The 17,739-nt window shown below is 47.1% G+C and overlaps 1 protein-coding gene across 1 annotated transcript in view; it reads right to left on the bottom strand.

Moving 5' to 3' along the window:
• AKR1D1 (aldo-keto reductase family 1 member D1) overlaps window positions 1-17,325 on the bottom strand; it is a 43,592-nt gene extending 26,267 nt beyond the window's left edge. Inside the window, exon 1 of the mRNA XM_028746416.2 lies at window positions 16,836-17,325. Coding sequence (XP_028602249.1) covers window positions 16,836-16,934 — 99 coding nt within the window. The 5' untranslated portion in view covers window positions 16,935-17,325. The remainder of the gene's footprint in view (window positions 1-16,835) is intronic.
• Window positions 17,326-17,739: the final 414 nt, after the last annotated feature.

Below are 17,739 nucleotides of genomic sequence, written 5' to 3'. Positions count from 1 at the left end.
CAGAGCTAGGATGCAGCCCAGTGGTGCCCCTTAAGGTAGGAAACATATGAACCTGGATTATATTGAGTTTATTACATTGATACACTGTTCTCCCTCCAAGGTGACAGAGGCATTGCCCATGGTTCTCTTCCTGCCCCAATGTAACCCTCACAACCTCCTTGTGAGGTAGCTTAGGTGGAGATATAATGTCTGGACCAAGGTCACAAAGCAAGCTTCATGGCTGAGTGGGGATTTGAACCTGCTTCTGCCCACTCTCCACTGCAATGGCTTCACTGTTTCCTGAGACTGACCATTGGTCGGACAGGCATAGCAGCTGACTTGCTCTGATTGGCTGTGGCTCTCCAGGGTCTCAAGAGAGAACTTTGCTAAGTATCTGCTGACTCTTGAACTTTCCATATGCAATGTTCCCATGCTATGGCCCCTTCTGTTGGGAAGGGGCCACGTCACCCAAAAATTAAAAGTGGTACTCAGGGGAAGAGTTCTCTGGGTCAAAGGTCAATCTAGGTAGGGGTGGTCCAGGAGGGTCTATGAGTGGAGCTCAGAGCAAATGCTATCTGCTCATACCAGAGATGGGGAATCTTTGGAGAAGCTGGTGATCCACAGCTTGCATCATCTGACTATTAGGCTCTGCTGCCTTGGGCTGATGGGAGTTGGCATCCAAAAACAGCCTTTAGGAGAAGTGACATAGCTCCACAGAAGAGCATCCGCTTTGTACACAGAAGGTCCCAGGGTAAAATCTGTGAATCTCCAGGAAAGGCCGGGAAAGACCCCCATCTGAAATCCTGAGAGCAAGTATAGACCAGTGTTTCCCAAATTTGGGTCTCCAGCTGTTTTTGGACAACTCCCATCACCCCTAGCTAACAGGTCAGGGATTATGGGAACTGTAGTCCAAAAACAGCTGGAGACCCAAGTTTGGGAACTCCTGGGGTGCCAGATTAGATGGCCCAATGGTCTGGTTGAGTATATGGCAACTTCCTTCCTAGCCTTGCCTTTCTGATCCAAAAACAGAAACAAAAGAAGAAACCCAGACAGGCCTTTATAGCTTTAAAAGCTAACCATAGGAAAAGACAACAATGCATCTTGTCTTCTGTCCAGCGCTGTGATTGGGTGAAGAGAGAAAAGGACCGTTTCCTTTGGTGAATGAGTAGCACCAGTATGTAGATTTTGAACCATGTGCACCTTGATTATTCCCATAATATCAACTTAGTTTGCATAACCAAAGATATAGTGCCATCCATTTATGTGGCTTTGTAGAATTTGGCTAAGGCAAAGTAAGCCTTTGGCTGTTGTTGGCTAAGTGCGACATGGCTATTTCCCCGAGACTCATACAAAATTGCAGGGTTGGCGGTTCCAAGGACTCTCTAACTTTTCAGAAAAGATATACCAATTTAAAAGAGAGATACCGTATTTTTTGCTCCATAAGACGCACTTTTTTTCTTCCTAAAAAGTAAGGGGAAATGTCTGTGCATCTTATGGTACGAATGTGTGGTCCCTGGAGCCAAATTGCCTAGGGGCAAAAAGCAGATAATGCTCCTCTTTTTTCTTTTCTTTTTTCTTTTCTTTTTTTTGAAAGAGGGAAGTGAGTGTTGAAACAAAGCTGCTGATCGTTTGCGGGGAGAGAGATAAGGGACTCTAGAGATAAAGGAGGTTGCCTGGGAGGGGGGAGGTAAAGATAGCAAACTTGCAAAGGGGGGGAAACAGGAAGACTAAAGCAATAAGGAGAGAAATTAGAAGAAAAGGAGGAGCAAAAAACTGCTCCAGCTAAGGAAAAGACACTAAGGCAAACAAGAGGGAAGGGAGTGGTGGGATCCGAAGAGAGATAAGGGACGCTAGCGGAGGCTGCCTGGGAGAGGGAGGTAAAAGCCCATGGATCCTCAGGATTTTTACATTGAGTCACCCCAAAATCACCATCAGATCACATAGCATGTCCATGGCTACAGCCTGCACCAAAAAAATCACGCATCCACTGTTTCCTGGGGCTGCAATGGTGCAAAAATGTGATTACAAAGCACGGATCCACATGGATCCTCAGGATTTTTGCATTGGGTCACCCCAAATTCACCATCAGATCCTCCTCCAAAAACTAGGTGCGTCTTGCAGCCTTCCTTTTGAAGGTCTGCAGGTTACTGCTGCAAAACCCAGTCTTCTAGAGAGAAAATTAAGGGGGGAAAGGGCACTCCTCGTTTTGTACTTCAAAGACTTGCTGACAGCTTGGATGTACAGAGCACTCTAAATCTGAAACATTTTGGAGCCTGTATGTGTCCAAATTGATTAAAAGCAAACAAAAACTGGAAATATTTCTGGGTGTAATTTTTCTATTGTTTTCTATAACTGAGTGGCAGACCATCTGCTTTGTACGCAGGAGGTTCCCACTTCAAACCTCAGCACCTCTCGGTAGGGCTGGGAGAGACTCGCATCATCTGAAACCCTGGAGAGCTGCTGCCTGTCAAAGAGAACAGTCAGTTTTGGGTTTGGGAAACACCCATTCCTTCATTAGCAGGCAATATTGAGCTAGATGGAGCAAAGGCCTGATTTGGTGTTAGGCAACTTCCTAGTTTCCGATGCTTGTTTGGATCCAGTAGCTCTCTTCCTAAGTTTTCGTGCCAAAACGGTGGCAGGTCCACCGTGTCGCAATTGTACATGGAAAGGGTCATTCCGTCCTGCTTAAGGGCAGAACAACTAATGCGCCTAAAGACAAGGGAATGCGCATACGTGACAATGACACCAATTGTCCGTTGTGCACATGGGTCTATTTGTTTGGTTACTTAATGGCACCAATTAGCCAGTTTAAAATTGACCATTTTAAGCTGTGGATCTGAAGGTTTTGGCGTTCTCTAGGAAACATTCTCTTAAAAGTGTGACTCCTTAAATAGAAGGGGAAATGTTATTTTGCAACATTTTACCACTCTGTAATCCTGTACTTTCCAACCTCACAGTTTATAGCTTATTACCAACATTTCTTTCATGAAAGAAGTTGCCTTAGCCTTTTTTATTCTTATAATACCCCACCTGAAGCCATGAGCCTTTGACTTGGAGGCCTAACAGCTGGGGCTGATTAGCACAAAATGATGCCCAGATCCCCCCCAAAACCTCCTGAGATTCCAAGTTAGACTTTCATCCCCCTTCATTTCTTACAGTTATAAATGCTTTGATCTCCTTCCTGAGCAAATACCAGACGACTGGTGGGTTTTGTTTTGTTTTGTTAGCGGTTCTGCGAGTATATCTGGTGAATTCGGGTGGAAATGTGGACAAAAGAAAATGCCCAACCCTTGGAACGGGTGCATCTTTTCAGATGATGGGGAGGAAGTGAAGGCATCTGCTGTTGGATACTTTCCAGCATTTGTTTTTAAAGTGCAAACAGTGCATTTCAGAGCAAACATACACTTTAAAATACATGGAACACAGGAAATACAGAAGCAATAAAGTGGTATATACAGCAAGTGAATTGGCCAGGTATAATAAGCCCCTTAAAGGGACGCGGGTGGCGCTGTGGGTAAAAGCCTCAGCGCCTAGGGCTTGCCGATTGAAAGGTCGGCGGTTTGAATCCCCGCGGCGGGGTGCGCTCCCGTCACTCGGTCCCAGCGCCTGCCAACCTAGCAGTTCGAAAGCACCCCTGGGTGCAAGTAGATATATAGGGACCGCTTACCAGCGGGAAGGTAAACGGCGTTTCCGTGTGCGGCTCTGGCTTGCCAGAGCAGCGATGTCACGCTGGCCACGTGACCCGGAAGTGTCTCTGGACAGCGCTGGCCCCCGGCCTCTTGAGTGAGATGGGCGCACAACCCTAGAGTCTGTCAAGACTGGCCCGTACGGGCAGGGGTACCTTTACCTTTAAAAAGCCCCTTCCGGTAGAGATGGGTGAATATGGCAATTTCAGTTTCTCAGTTTTACATTCTTAAATTTGGTTTCCACATCAGTTTGGGGGTTTTTAAGCCATTGGTATTTTAGTGCAAATTTCTCCTAACATATACAGTGGTACCTCATGTTAAGTACTTAATTCGTTCCGGAGGTCCATTCTTAACCTGAAACTGTTCTTAACCTGAAGCACCACTTTAGCTAATGGGGCCTCCTGCTGCTGCCGCGCCACCGCTGCACAATTTCTGTTCTCATCCTGAAGCAAAGTTCTTAACCCGAGGTACTATTTCTGGGTTAGCGGAGTCTGTAACCTGAAGCGTATGTAACCTGAAGCGTATGTAACCCGAGGTACCACTGTATATGCTTGTATGCAATTGCAGAAGAAGTAGAAGAAGAAGAAGAGGAGGAGGAGGAGGAGGAGGAGGAGGAGGAGTTTGGATTTGATATCCTACTTTATCACTACCCTAAGGAGTCTCAAAGCGGCTAACAATCTCCTTTCCCTTCCTCCCCCACAACAAACAGTCTGTGAGGTGAGTGGGGCTGAGAGACTTCAGAGAAGTGTGACTAGCCCAAGGTCACCCAGCAGCTGCATGTGGAGGAGCGGGGAATTGAACCCAGTTCACCAGATTATGAGTCCCCCGCTCTTAACCACTACACCACACTGGCAAAGCACTTTCCCCCAATATAATGCATTTTTCCATGTTGTGTATTTGTGTATATGTATTTTTATGCACACTTTATCCCAGCATATACATTTGTGTAAACACTACTTGGCTGAAAAACTGTCTTGGAAAATTCAGAGAACTGTACATTTTAAAGGACCTAACTTTGCATCTAAAGCACACGTATACTACTTTAAAACAGGAATGGCTTCTCCCAAAAGAATTCTGGGAACTGTAGGTTTTTTTAAGTGTGCTGAGAGTTGTTAGGAGACTCTCATAGTCCTCGGGACCCTTAACAAACTAGTTGATGTGACCACTCTTTCAGAGTTTGTCCCGAAAGAGAAGAAAAGAAGTTAGAGAGGAGGTGAGTGGGCAGGATGTCAAGGCCTCCTGAAATTTTCTCTGAAGTAATTGAATCAAGAATCCCTTTTTTTATAAAATAAAAAATAAAATAAAAATGTCTTGTATCATCAGTCTTGAATAATGAACTACCTGAAGTCCAGATGTTGTGTCAGTGTTTCTTAAATAATTAGTTTTCACTAAAACAAGGCATTTGAATTCAAATCAGGTGGGAGTTGCCTACCTGTGACCTGCAATAAAACTGCACTGGAGCTGCAAATACCGTATTTTTCAGTCTATAAGACAACCCCCATGTATAAGACACCCCCTATTTTTGAGGCAACAACCAATCGCCAGTCCACCCTCGGCAATATCCGTGCATAAGACACCCCCTAATTTTTGACATTGTTTTTTAGGGGGGAAACCTAGTCTTATACATGGGAAAATACTGTATATTCTACATGCCATGCTAGCAAGCAATATTGAGAAAACTAGCTGAACCAAATCCCTTCCCTATTCAAAATCTGTTTTGACTCTCCCAGAGATAAGAATGCAACAAGTGAAATGCAAATGAACAAATATCTCAAATATTGATTAAAAAAAATACTGAGCTTAAAAGAGGAAAACGGTAGCTGAAGAATGCAAAACTCCAAGGCCTTACAGTTAAGGCCCGTAGTTTTTGCATGTTTACCATTCCTAAGGAAATCAGCCCTGAGTGCTCACTGGAAGGACAGATCGTGAAGCTGAGGCTCCAATACTTTGGCCACCTCATGAGAAGAGAAGACTCCCTGGAAAAGACCCTGATGTTGGGAAAGATGGAGGGCACAAGGAGAAGGGGACGACAGAGGACGAGATGGTTGGATAGTGTTCTCAAAGCTACCAGCATGAGTTTGACCAAGCTGCAGAAGGCAGTGGAAGACAGGAGTGCCTGGCGTGCTCTGGTCCATGGGGTCATGAAGAGTCGGACACAACTAAACGACTAAACAACAACAACAAAGCTTTGTAAAAGGCTAAAATGCCACGTTTTGGCCACAATGGCTGTTCAACAGTGGAGGTAGGAGACAATATGCCTCTGAATACCGGTTGCTGAAATCTATAGGAAGGGAGAGTGCTGTAATGCTCAGGAGGCCTCACTTCAAATATGGCAAATTTCCTCCCCCCCCCCCCTTTGAAAATATTGAGTATCTCAGTCTTCAATACCACATTGCCAATCTCATTAAAAACAGTTGCATGGTCTTTGAACCTGAAGGAGACAGGAATTTTAATTTCAGAAATAAGTTTTCGCCATGTGCAGTTGTGCCAAAGACCACAATTCACTTGCCAGGAAGAACTACTGCAGATACAACATAGCTAGGGCTTAACTATGGATTGCACACTTTCATCCGACCTGCCAGTTCTGAACCAGAATTCCAGCCCCGCCCCCTGCCCCCCAAAAACCAACAACCTGTGCTTAGTTGGCTTGACTGATAACCACACTGAAATTAACCTCTGTTAGGGACATCCTCTTAAAAATCTGAATTTTGAACAACTATTCCACAAAGATTAGTTCTCAAAAAAAGAAGTCTATTTTCACAGCCAGGTCTAATTCTTAATTCTGTGTATTTGGAATTAAGTCCCATTGTTTTCACCCAGATTTACCTCCTAAGCAAGCATGCTTCAAACTGAGTCTTAAATTGTGTGGTATGGAAATGCAATGGTGGAATCACAGTGGGGAACACATAGGAATTGAGTCCTGAAGCATCTCTTGCAAAGGTGGAACAAGGATGCCATCGCCAAATGCAAGCAAGTCTTGTTCCCTCTGAGCTAAATAGAGCTGCCTTGATTAGGAGACCTTACGATTAAGCCTTGCTCCCTTGCAATGTCAATCACAGCCATGAAAATGGGATCGATGTCTTCTAAGTCAGGGGTCACCAACATGGTGCTCAGGGGTGCATATGTACCAGCAAGAGCCTTCCCTGGTACCCGCAGGGTTCCCTTCCCTCTGCTGAAATTAGATTAAGCATACTGTTGTAGCCAATAGAGTAGGTTGTGGTGCATGCTTGGATGTAGTTTGGGGGTGGGTGTATATGTGGTGTCCATGACCGTTTTTCCAGTTTGCAGATGAGCCCAAAAAGACTGGTGACCACCCCCCTTCCAACCTGTGTAAATGTAATGTGATTCATATGTCCAAATAGGTCTCTAACCGAGATACATAATTGTAAGATATACAATCAAATGTAGAAAGGGCAGTAAGATCTTCAGACCACTGAGGAAAGGGTGTGGTGCTTGTTCTTCAACTTGGAAAATTAAGGTTGTGTTTGCATTGCTGTTTACTGTGGCTCTAGCACACTCCCTCAGCCACAGTTTTTTTTAACAAAACGTTCAAAAGTTGCAGAAAGAAGAAATGGGTTCAATACTATGAAGACGCTTATAAATGCCATACTTGGTGCTTGTTTAAACAAATAGTTTTAAGGTAGATGGGGGGAAATCAATTTTAGCTTTTGAAGAGGTGGGTAGATAAACATCTGTCAAGAATGATTAATCTATAATAATAAAGTCCTTCTCAGTTCAGGGGGCTGGTTTAGACTATTCTAAGATCTTTCCCAGGTTCCAGTGCTTTGATTCTATTATTCCTGTTCATATGCAAAAAGGCAGGCTTAACTTTCCATTAGGCATTCTTGTGTGACATTTCCAGTATAAGGAGGACAAGAAACATTCTTCAAAACAGTTCCCTTTCCTTCGATTTCACGTCCTGGTCTCTTCTTTTCCCAATAATGATTGCTAGAAGAAAAATTCCCCTTCTCGAACTCGGGTTCCTAATGAAAACCACTACCCAACTCTCTCCAGTCCATGGTCAAGGGGACCGATCAATATCTCATGGCACACATCTTTGTTACTTTCAGATTGGAATTGTGTTTATTGCAGTGTGATCTACATGTGGCAACCAAATGGAAAATCTGATTGGTCCAAACCCAGGCAGCAAGAATGCGAGTGCTAGCTCACCCATGGGTGAGCATATTATACCCAATTTGCAACAGCTGCATTGGCTGCAAGTTCATTTCTGCGCAACCATTCAAAAGTGTTGGTGATCCCATTTAAATAGTCAGGATACTCAAAGGACCACCTATACCCATCTGTACCCACCTGAACCTTAAAATTTGCAACAAACGGCCCATAATTTGGTGAGAGCTATTGGGTTAGTGAGTTCCAGGGCCTTCTCCTTGGTGGCTCCTCATCTGCAGTGGCGTAGCGTGGGTTGTCAGCACCCGGGGCAAGGCAAGTAATTTGCGCCCCCAACCCGTGGATTTGCGCCCCCTAACCCGTGGATTTGCGCCCCCTAACCTGTGGATTTGCCCTAACCCCAGATGTTGCGGCCGGTGCGGCCGGCCCCCCCTGCACCCCCCACGCTACGCCACTGCTCATCTGTGTCCGTTCCAAATATATATGTATCTCTGGAATATATGTATCTCTTAGTTGGCTTTCAGAAGAGCCCTAAATACTTTGTTTCATTCTAGTCGGCTTATGTTTTAATAATAGTTTTCTCTACTGGCGTTATATTAGTGCTACTTAATGTTGCTGTTGGTTTTGCTTTATTGTTTCAAAAGCTAACTAAATAACAAAATAAATAAAATATTTGTTTCACTGGTTGCTTTGTGTGCCACCTTTGGAGGCTACAAAGCCTAGAAGATGGAATAAACAAAAATATATTCAATCCCAATAAAAGTAAGTGAAGCTGACCACAGTGGGGGCTGGGGCCCATTAGGGCTGGGAGGTGGAAGGAACGGAAGTCAAGAGCAGATGGAGTCAAGAATCAATGACGGGCACAGCCAACTTACTCTAGTTTTCTCCCTATCCACAGCAGCAATGCAGAGATTAAGGCAGAAGAAACTGACAGCCAGGGCCCACCCCCCTGGACTGGGCGTAAGCAATAATAGGGCAAGGCAAGGGAGGGTTGACCAAGGTTGGTGGGGCAGCACCCCGTTTGCCCTAATGAACCGCCACCCACGGCCCATCTCCTCCCCACAATATCTGCTGTGAAGACTCCTCTTTGTGTCTTGACAGTGCCTGAGGCAGGACTGGCTGGGCCGTGGGAAAGGGCCTTCTCTCTGTGGCTAAGCCTAGATGGTGGAATGTCACAGAGACCACCACAGAGATTTCTATTGCGCCCAAATTCTTTAAGGCCACTCCCTTGTTTTTAGATAAGGGCAGCAGACAAATGCCTAAAATTGTTGTTGGCTGTTTGAATTTTATTAGTCCCCACCCTGCCTCCCCAAAAAACCTTGCTGTAATCCACTCTAGACACTGCAAACAGAGGCATGCCTAGGGGTTGGTGAAACCAGTTCCTGCCAGGGGCACAAACCCAGGGTTTTGTTTTTGCAAAAATCGCCTATTACACTATGAGGTGTATGAAGTATACGTGTGGGGCAACAAAACCACCACTGTTGTGGCAAGATAAAATGTCGGAGAGGTTTCCCAATCTGCCCACACAAAGGCATGCATTATTTTATGTTTTTTGCTCTTCATTCTTACCCTGGGTGCTTCAAGTACTTGGGACACGTAAAATGTAGTGATTTCTAATATGGCTATTGTGGCAAAGGAATTTTTATTGGGTGGAGCGGCAATACAGCTCCTTGCCAAGGGCGTGAGGGGCCCTAGTGATGCATCTGGCTGCTTAAAGAAGAAGAGTTTGGATTTGCTATCCCGCTTTATCACTACCTGAAGGAGTCTCAAAGCGGCTAACATTCTCCTTTCCCTTCCTCCCCCACAACAAACACTCTGTGAGGTGAGTGGGGCTGAGAGGCTTCATAGAAGTGTGACTAGCCCAAGGTCACCCAGCAGCTGCATGTGGAGGAGCGGAGACGCAAACCCGGTTCACCGGATTACGAGTCCACCGCTCTTAACCACTACACCACACTGGCTCTACACCACTAAAGCAGAGGTAGGGTGGGATGGAAATATTTATTACTGATAATAATAATGGAGGAACAAGTGAACTTGATCTGAAGACACACCCACACACCCTTTTAAAGCTGCCAACCTTCCACCTTCTTATAACAGTTGTGGTTGGTGTCTCTTGAGGCAGGTCAGGACTCCTATGTAGGAACTGGAGCCAAAGGCAGGCACAGACTCAGCTTTGAGTTTTATCCCGATAACCTCCCTCACAAGTTCATGTTCTTATATAGCTACATTGTTTTATACTTTCTGGTTGTCCTACAATCACATTATAAAGCAGTTGTTGTTCTATGTTATAAATCAAGAACGGCTAGGAGTTGCTTCTGTTTGTTTTCCAATGTAGTTCTTACCAACAGAAAAAAAATCAGTGGGATGCGTGGTTCAGAGAAAAAAATGTTTGAGAACCATGGCTGTAGGTGGAGTGTTTCCCGCTGAGGCTGGGTGAGTGGTAACCCAGCTAGGATCACCCCCCCCCCTGCCCCTTGCCCCCCTGTTCAGCTTCCAAGCAGGAACGCGGACTTATAAAAAATATTGGGGGGGCCCAGGAAAGCTCATGAATAATAAATAAGCTCATGAATATGCAAATAAAGTGGCGCCGCCTCCTCGTGAGCGAATAGGGGAGAGCGTGCTGCGCCTATTAATCAGCTCCAAAGGAAATTGGGTGGAGCTTTTGCTCGGGAGGGAGGGCAGGAGGCATGCAGCCCGCCCCTCCCTGTGCATTTTGGGCTGGGGGAGGGGCGGCGATGGCGCTCTGCTGGAGGGGCGCCGGAGATTATTGGGGGGGCAGAGCCCCCCCAAACGAATTTTTGAGGGGGCTCGGGCCCCCTCAAGCCCCATGGAGTCGGCGCCTATGCTTCCAAGGTATGTATTCCAATGACCTTCTTGCCTTTGGTCTTACTTATTGAGCCATTATTTCAGAACACACGCCTTATTGCTGACATAGAGGACAGTGATTTTTCACTCGGAGTATCCCTGGTTCATATATAAGGATCCGGCATTTAAATTGGCCTTACCCTCCCACTGCCCCCAGGCTTTTAGTCTGAAGCTCAATATTGTGGGTACCCCCCCCCCTCACTTTGGTCTTGCCTGTTTTGCCAAGAGATTGTGATAGGTTATAATAAAATGAATTTCAATAGGGACAAATATAAGGTTCTTTACTTAGGCAGGAAGAACCAGATGCACATATAAGATGGGGAACACCTGGCTTACTAGTAGGACTAAAGAGTGGAATAAAGAGTGTGGTGCAGCAGCAAAAAAAGTGAATGCTATTCTAGGCTGCATCAACAGAAGTATAGTGTCCAGATCAAGGGAAGTCATAGTACCACTCTATTCTGTCTTAGTCAGACCATACCTGGAGTACTGTGTTTGGTTCTGGGCACCACAATTTAAGAAGGATGTTGACAAGCTGGAACATGTGCAGAGGAGGGCACCCAAGATGATCAAGGGTCTGGAAACCAAGCCTTATGGTGAGCACTTGAAGGAGCTGTGTATGTATAGCCTGGAAAAGTAGAGACTAAGAGGAGATATCATAGCCATCTTCAAAAATCTCAAGGGTTGTCATATGGAAGAGGGAGCAAGCTTGTAGGGCTCAAAGCAATGGCTTCAAGTTGCAAGAAAAGAGATTCTAAACACCAGGAACAACTTTCTGTTCAACAGTGGAATGGTCTCCCTCGGGAGATTGTGGACTCCCGTCCTTGGAGGTTTTAAGCAGAGGTTGGATGGTCATCTCTCATGGATGCTTTGGCTGAGATTCCTGTGTTGCAGGTGGTTGAGTTAGAAGACCCTGGGTGTCCCTTCCAACTCTGCAATTCCATGATTTTATATATAAACAAGAAATGCAAGTTGATGGGGTAACTTGCTGATTCACACCATTACAGAAATAGAGCTACAATGGTCTGCAAGTTTAACTTGCCCACAGGCCCCAAGAACAGATTATTTATGACGTGTTTACTGCAAACACTGAACAACTGATAAGGGTAGCCAGCGGTATGGAAAACATGTCCTATGAAGATCAAGTGAAGGAACTGGCTATGTTTAGCCTGAGAAAGCAGGCCCAGGGAGAGGGGTGGCTTGGGGAGACTTTTGAGGGCCAGATAGAGAGGCCCAGGGGGCCATGTTTGGCCCCAGGGCCAGAGTTTCCCCACCACTGATGTAGTACCATCAGAGTGCATAATATCTTAGGAAAACGCTGCTGGGCAAGCCCCTGGGCCAAGGAGCTTCGCGGTCGAAACTGCAACATGAAAAGTCACAAGGGAAAGGGTTTGCATGGGGAGAATATGCATTCATTTCAGGCACATGGAGGGGCAGCATCTCCCGTCCAGGTGGTGCTAGACTCCAGTTCCCATCATCCCTGACTGTTGGCCATGCTGGCTGGGGCTGATGGGATTTGGAGTCCAACAACCTCTGGAGCGTGCCCAGTTTTTTTGGGGGGGAGAGCTGCGCAACATTACTGGGACGAAATATCATGCAAAATATGGCATCACCCAGATGTTCTGCAAACCTGAAGCATTTTTGAAGGCTCCCTTTCATTATTATTTTTTAAAAAGAGTCTTCCGAAAATAGGAAACGAGAATAATGGTGAAACAGATGTTGGTTTGTCATTATCCACAGGAAGGTTTTAATGCATAAAGTAGGAGAGCATTCAGAAAATTAGTAGCTCCTCCTGCAGCCGAGAGTAGTACAGACCATCCTATCCACTCTCCCCCCCCCCCCCCCGTTTTGAATGGGTATGACCCACCTTAGTGCTAAGCAAACATGGGCTGAAAGAATCAGCCTGTGAGCATCAGGTATGCTTTGGTAGATATTAAGGCTGTCCAAAGATGAAGATAAACTCTAATGCCCAGTGCACCACATCAAGAGGCACACCCAGATGCCTTGGCGTCTTCCGACAGTTGGTTTTGGCACTCAGTTTGAGGAGCCCCAGCAATTGGGGTGATGGAATCTGGGCTTTTGTTCCAGGGGCATTCCTTTGAATGCATCAGAGCCAGCTGCGAGAGGCTCCGGCACATTTCTTCATCTTTTATATTTGTTCAGTGCAGCAGGATTGGCAGGCAGCAAACCTTAGAAAGCACTTCTAGGGCTAGCGAGTCTCACAATCTCATTCGGTTCCCACTGAGTTCACTTTGTGACCTCGGGTTAGCGAGTGCGTCCTTGGGCTGGCGTGCCAATCGAGGCAATTTCCACACCTATTTCTCTTACCAACGGAATTCTCAGCCATCCTTATTCACTTATCTCTCTCACATTTACCACTTAAAGAGTTTGAAACTATGAAGCTGCTTATAAATGCTTTGGGGGGGGGGGATGACAAAGAAATAAATACATTTTGTAGCCTGCCTTTCCTGCAAAGAGATCAAGGGATTATCTACATTGTTCTCCCCCTCTCCATTTTTATCTTCACAACAGCTCTGTCATCAAATGCTGCATGAGTAGTCAAGGGATAAAAAAAGTACCGGACTGTACTAAGAGAGATGAGCTGGCCTTGAAAAATATTAAAAAGTAAAAAGTTTGTAACCATGCAGAACTGAATCACCTTATTGTCTGGACACGTATAAGCCCTTCACCTGACAAAGCTCCTTCTTTCAAGTTGTATTGCACATGCATGATGGAACACCAGCCGGCAAACAAAAGGATTCCCTTTCCCTCCTTTGGAGAAAAATTCCAAGGCTGAACAAACATGTGCCGCCTGATCCTTCATATATTTACTCAGAATTAAGCTTTGCTTCCTGCCATGGGACTTGCTTCCATGCATATATGGAATTTATTTAGCTATTTTGAAGAGTTAGACCCCCACATTGCAATCAAATCATTGTCAAGGCCGCGATAATATGCACATCAGCAGGCCTCTGGCTTTGTTCCTCCAGATGTTGGTGAACTGCAAGTCAGCATAGCCAACAGCCAGGGATGTGGGGAAGTTGTACTCCAGCTCTTGGAGGGAACCATATTGGCTCCCCTTGCAATCAGGGGCTGGCCTAAGACATTCTGGCGCCTGAGGCGGAAAACAAAATGGCGCCCCCCCCCCTTCTCACCAGGGAAGAAGGGGTGAGTGAAGATCAGTGGCGTAGTGTGGGGGGTGCAGGGGGGGCCGGCCGCACCGGGCGCAACATCTGGGGTTAGGGCAAATCCATGGGTTAGGGGGCGCAAATCCACAGGTTAGGGGGCGCAAATCCACAGGTTAGGGGGCACAAATTACTTGCCTTGCCCCGGGTGCTGACAACCCACGCTACGCCGCTGGTGAAGATCTACATCAGGAATGGTTGGCTGGGTGGAATAAAGATCTACACCGGGATCAGCTGTCCCTGTGGATCCTTGCTGCCTGAGCTGGTCCTCTCACCTTGCCTTGTGCCTGAATGCAGGCTTCCTTTGGATTCTGGAGTCCTAGGACAGGCATTCCCAACCTGCAGCCCTCCAGATGTTTTGGACTACAATTCCCATCATCCTTGACCACTGGTCCTGTTAGCTAGGGATCATGGGAGTTGTAGGCCAAAACATCTGGAGGGCCGCAGGTTGGGGGTGCCTGTTCTAGGACATCTAGCAGTAGAAACAGAGCATTCCTAATTTCATTGATGTACTTCATTACATTTCTGTGTCCCCATCCTTTTCTGCAAGAAGCTCAAGGTGGCATACATGGTTCTTCTCCTCCTCCCCATTCTCTGCAGGTAGGCTCGGCTGAAAGACTATAAGTGGCCCAGGGTCAGCTGCATATTCCTGCATTACAGGGGTGTTGGACCAGGTGGTCCTGGGGGTCCCTTCCAACTCTGCAATTCTATGATTCTTTGAATTGCCTCGACATGCAGAAAAAACTGGTCCACCAGGACCATCAGCAGTTTTCAAGTGGTCCATGGTAGGACTGGGAGGGAGGTTGCATTAGGACTGGGAGGGAGGTTGCATTGGAGGGAAGTATTGGGAACTACTGGTCTACGCTGGCTGGCAGGGGCTCTCTGGGGTTCAGGCAACCTCCCTCCCAGTCCTACCTGGAGACACCAGGAATTGAACCTGCGACCTTCTGCATACATAGCAACTGCTCTTGCATTGCCCTTCCCTTAAATAAGTCTGCAAGGAAAACCAGGTGGGGACTTTCGAGGGAGTGCAGATCAGTCCCGGGAACTGGGGGCAGGTGGGGAGGGAAGCTCCTGGGCTCAGCCCCTACTTATACGCACCCTGCTCTTTAATTCTATCCGTGTGTGTGTGTGTGTGTGTGTGTGTGTGTGTGTTGTATCTGGCTCCAACTTATAGCTCTTGAGTTTCAAGTTTTTATCAAGCTAAAATCTGCCTACCCCTGATCTACAGCAGGAGTGAATGGGTGGAATTTGTTGGGAGGCAAGAATACAAGGAGAATTGATGCTTTTGAATTATGGTGCTGGAGGAGACTCTTGAGAGTCCCATGGACTGCAAGAAGATCAAACCTCTCCATTCTTAAGGAAATCAGCCCTGAGTGCTCACTGGAAGGACAGATCCTGAAGCTGAGGCTCCAATACTTTGGCCACATCATGAGAAGAGAAGACTCCCTGGAAAAGACCCTGATGTTGGGAAAGATGGAGGGCACAAGGAGAAGGGGACGACAAAGGACGAGATGGTTGGATAGTGTTCTTGAAGCTACAAACATGAGTTTGACTAAACTGCGGGAGGCAGTGGAAGACAGGAGTGCCTGGCGTGCTCTGGTCCATGGGGTCACGAAGAGTCGGACATGACTAAACAACAACAAGAAGAAGAATACAAGGAGAGCCCCTGGATCAGGCCAGTGGCCCATCTAGTCCAGCATCCTGTCGCCTCGCAGTGACCACCCAGATGCCTGCGGGAAGCTTGCAAGCAGGACCAGAGCACTAGCAGAAAGGAGGGGGGGAATCGCACTCCCCTTCTGCAGTTTCCAAGTATCGGAATGGTATGCATCCAACAATGGAAGCAGAATGTAGCCATCAGAGGTTAGCAGTGGCCACAGAGTGTGGTCTTCCCCATAGATTTGCCCCCTCTTTTTAAAAACCATGTAAGTGTGTGTGATTGCTAGCAGAGTCCTGCTAGAAACACCTAAGAGAGGCTGGTGAGAGCTATCCCACCCCCAGTCTTTTGTGTGAGCTCTGTTGAGTTCTGGCGATGGAAACAAAGCCCTGAGCTCAGCATGGGCTTGGGGGGGGCAGGGCTTTCGTGCTAACTGTATGTATGTCTTTCACCCCAAGCTCTGACTGGCGGATCTTGGGGTCCCAGTGAGAGACAGGGTCGATCCTACAAGTCTGAAGCCAGCCCCTGCTCTGCCATCTATCAGCACAATGGATCCAACCAACATTGAGCACTTATCCATCGCCCTGATTTATGTAGGTGAGAGATGAGTACTTTCCTTAACTCACAATTCTTTATCAACGACACTTGAGCAGAGCGCGACTCTATAAACGGGCTTGCAGCCAAATCTCTTGCACAATTAAACTCAGAAGAAAAGTCCCACTATCAGCGTCCAATCCTAGGCAGGTTTACTCAGAAGTAAACCCCACTGGGTGACATCTGACTAAATCACACTCGCTGAAATCACTGGGTTTAGAATCTAGGACTAATTTCTTTCAGTGGGAGTGTGGCTGAGTTAGATATCACGCACAAAGCTTTCACTGGGGTTTATTCCCAGGTAAGTGAGCATTTAGCATTGCTGCCTCAGGGTGCTTAACCCTCAAGTCTGCATGTGTAAGAATGTAGCCTTAAGAGTCACTTGAATTACATCAGAGTCAACAACAAACACCCACAACCAAGTTTAAATACACATGATGTTCTGGCTTGTTTGATTTGTGCTGATTGAATTTTGCAAAAGAGGCCCCAGAGATTGGCTTACTGGTTCACCGTATTTCACTCTTCAAGGCTGATCACATCTCTGCAAGATAAATTTTAACGAGTTCAGGGGGGTGGAAGCATGCATGGGGTCGAAATGCGAGGGGAGAATCTAAAGTCCAAACAAGTTTCAAAAGAAGCTGGGGAGACAGAGACGCTTCCTTTCAAGAAAAAGAACCGTAACAATGATCCGCTGTGGTGAGTTCACATTCATGCGAGGGGGAGAAAAGTAATAAATGCTCTTACCGTTTTAGGGTCTGAGTATGTCCCAAGTCCAATCACAGGGATGCTGTTTCCATCACTCAGCATCAAACGGTGATTTTTGGCGGTGAGATTAGTCGTCATGGTGCAAAATAAAAAATTCGATTTTATTATTATTATTATTAAAGAGACCACCAAGAATTCGGATGCACGAGACTCTTCGGAGGAATTCCTGCCTTTTGTGTGCTTCGGGGTGCTTTGGGCTGCGGCCCAGTCCTAGCGGCAGAGGGCGCAAGAGAGCAGAGAAGAGAGCCGGCCACCATCTGCTGCTCGACCTGCACTGGGGCCCGCGATCAACTCGCCATCTGTTAAATACGAGCCGGCGGCGCGCGAGCTGCGGGATTTTGTGGGAGGAAGGCCTTGGCAGCTGCTCCCCGGGGGATCTGGATCCCCGAGCTGCTGGAAAGGGCTTCTGGCTGGCTGGTTGGTTGGATCAGAGGAGATCCTTTGCTCCTGAGTCCCGTCCCCCCCGTGCGCAATCGAAACGGCGGCGGCGGAGTGGGGTGAGGAGGGTGCCCCATGGCAAACCCAGGAAACACAAAGCAACCTTTGTACCGCTGCCCTGCGGCTCTTCGCAAGCTCTTATTGCCCCGCGTCATTGCTTTACAAGGCAACCCTAAGCGCTCGGGGGAGGCCAAGCCCTAAGTGCAAGGAGAAAGGCTTCTTGAGACGCGTTCACACGTGACGCTGAGGAATCCTTGTTGGGGGCTCTGCACCCTCGCCTAAACGCCAGCAGCCGGGCAGCCAGCTGCAAAGCGGATCGGGGCTCCTCTGCCTTTCCTGCACGGGCATAGGAGAGGGAAGGGGGCCAGCTAGGAGTCCAGCTGCACCTGCCGAACTCCTGGCTGCTGCTGCTGCTACACGCCTATCATAGGAATAAAGCCAATTA

The sequence above is a fragment of the Podarcis muralis genome, chromosome 10, assembly GCF_964188315.1.
Source record: "Podarcis muralis chromosome 10, rPodMur119.hap1.1, whole genome shotgun sequence".
In the NCBI taxonomy this organism is placed as follows: domain Eukaryota; kingdom Metazoa; phylum Chordata; class Lepidosauria; order Squamata; family Lacertidae; genus Podarcis; species Podarcis muralis.
The sequence above is the reverse complement of the archived record's forward strand: the minus strand, read 5'-3'. Positions and strand labels throughout refer to the sequence as shown.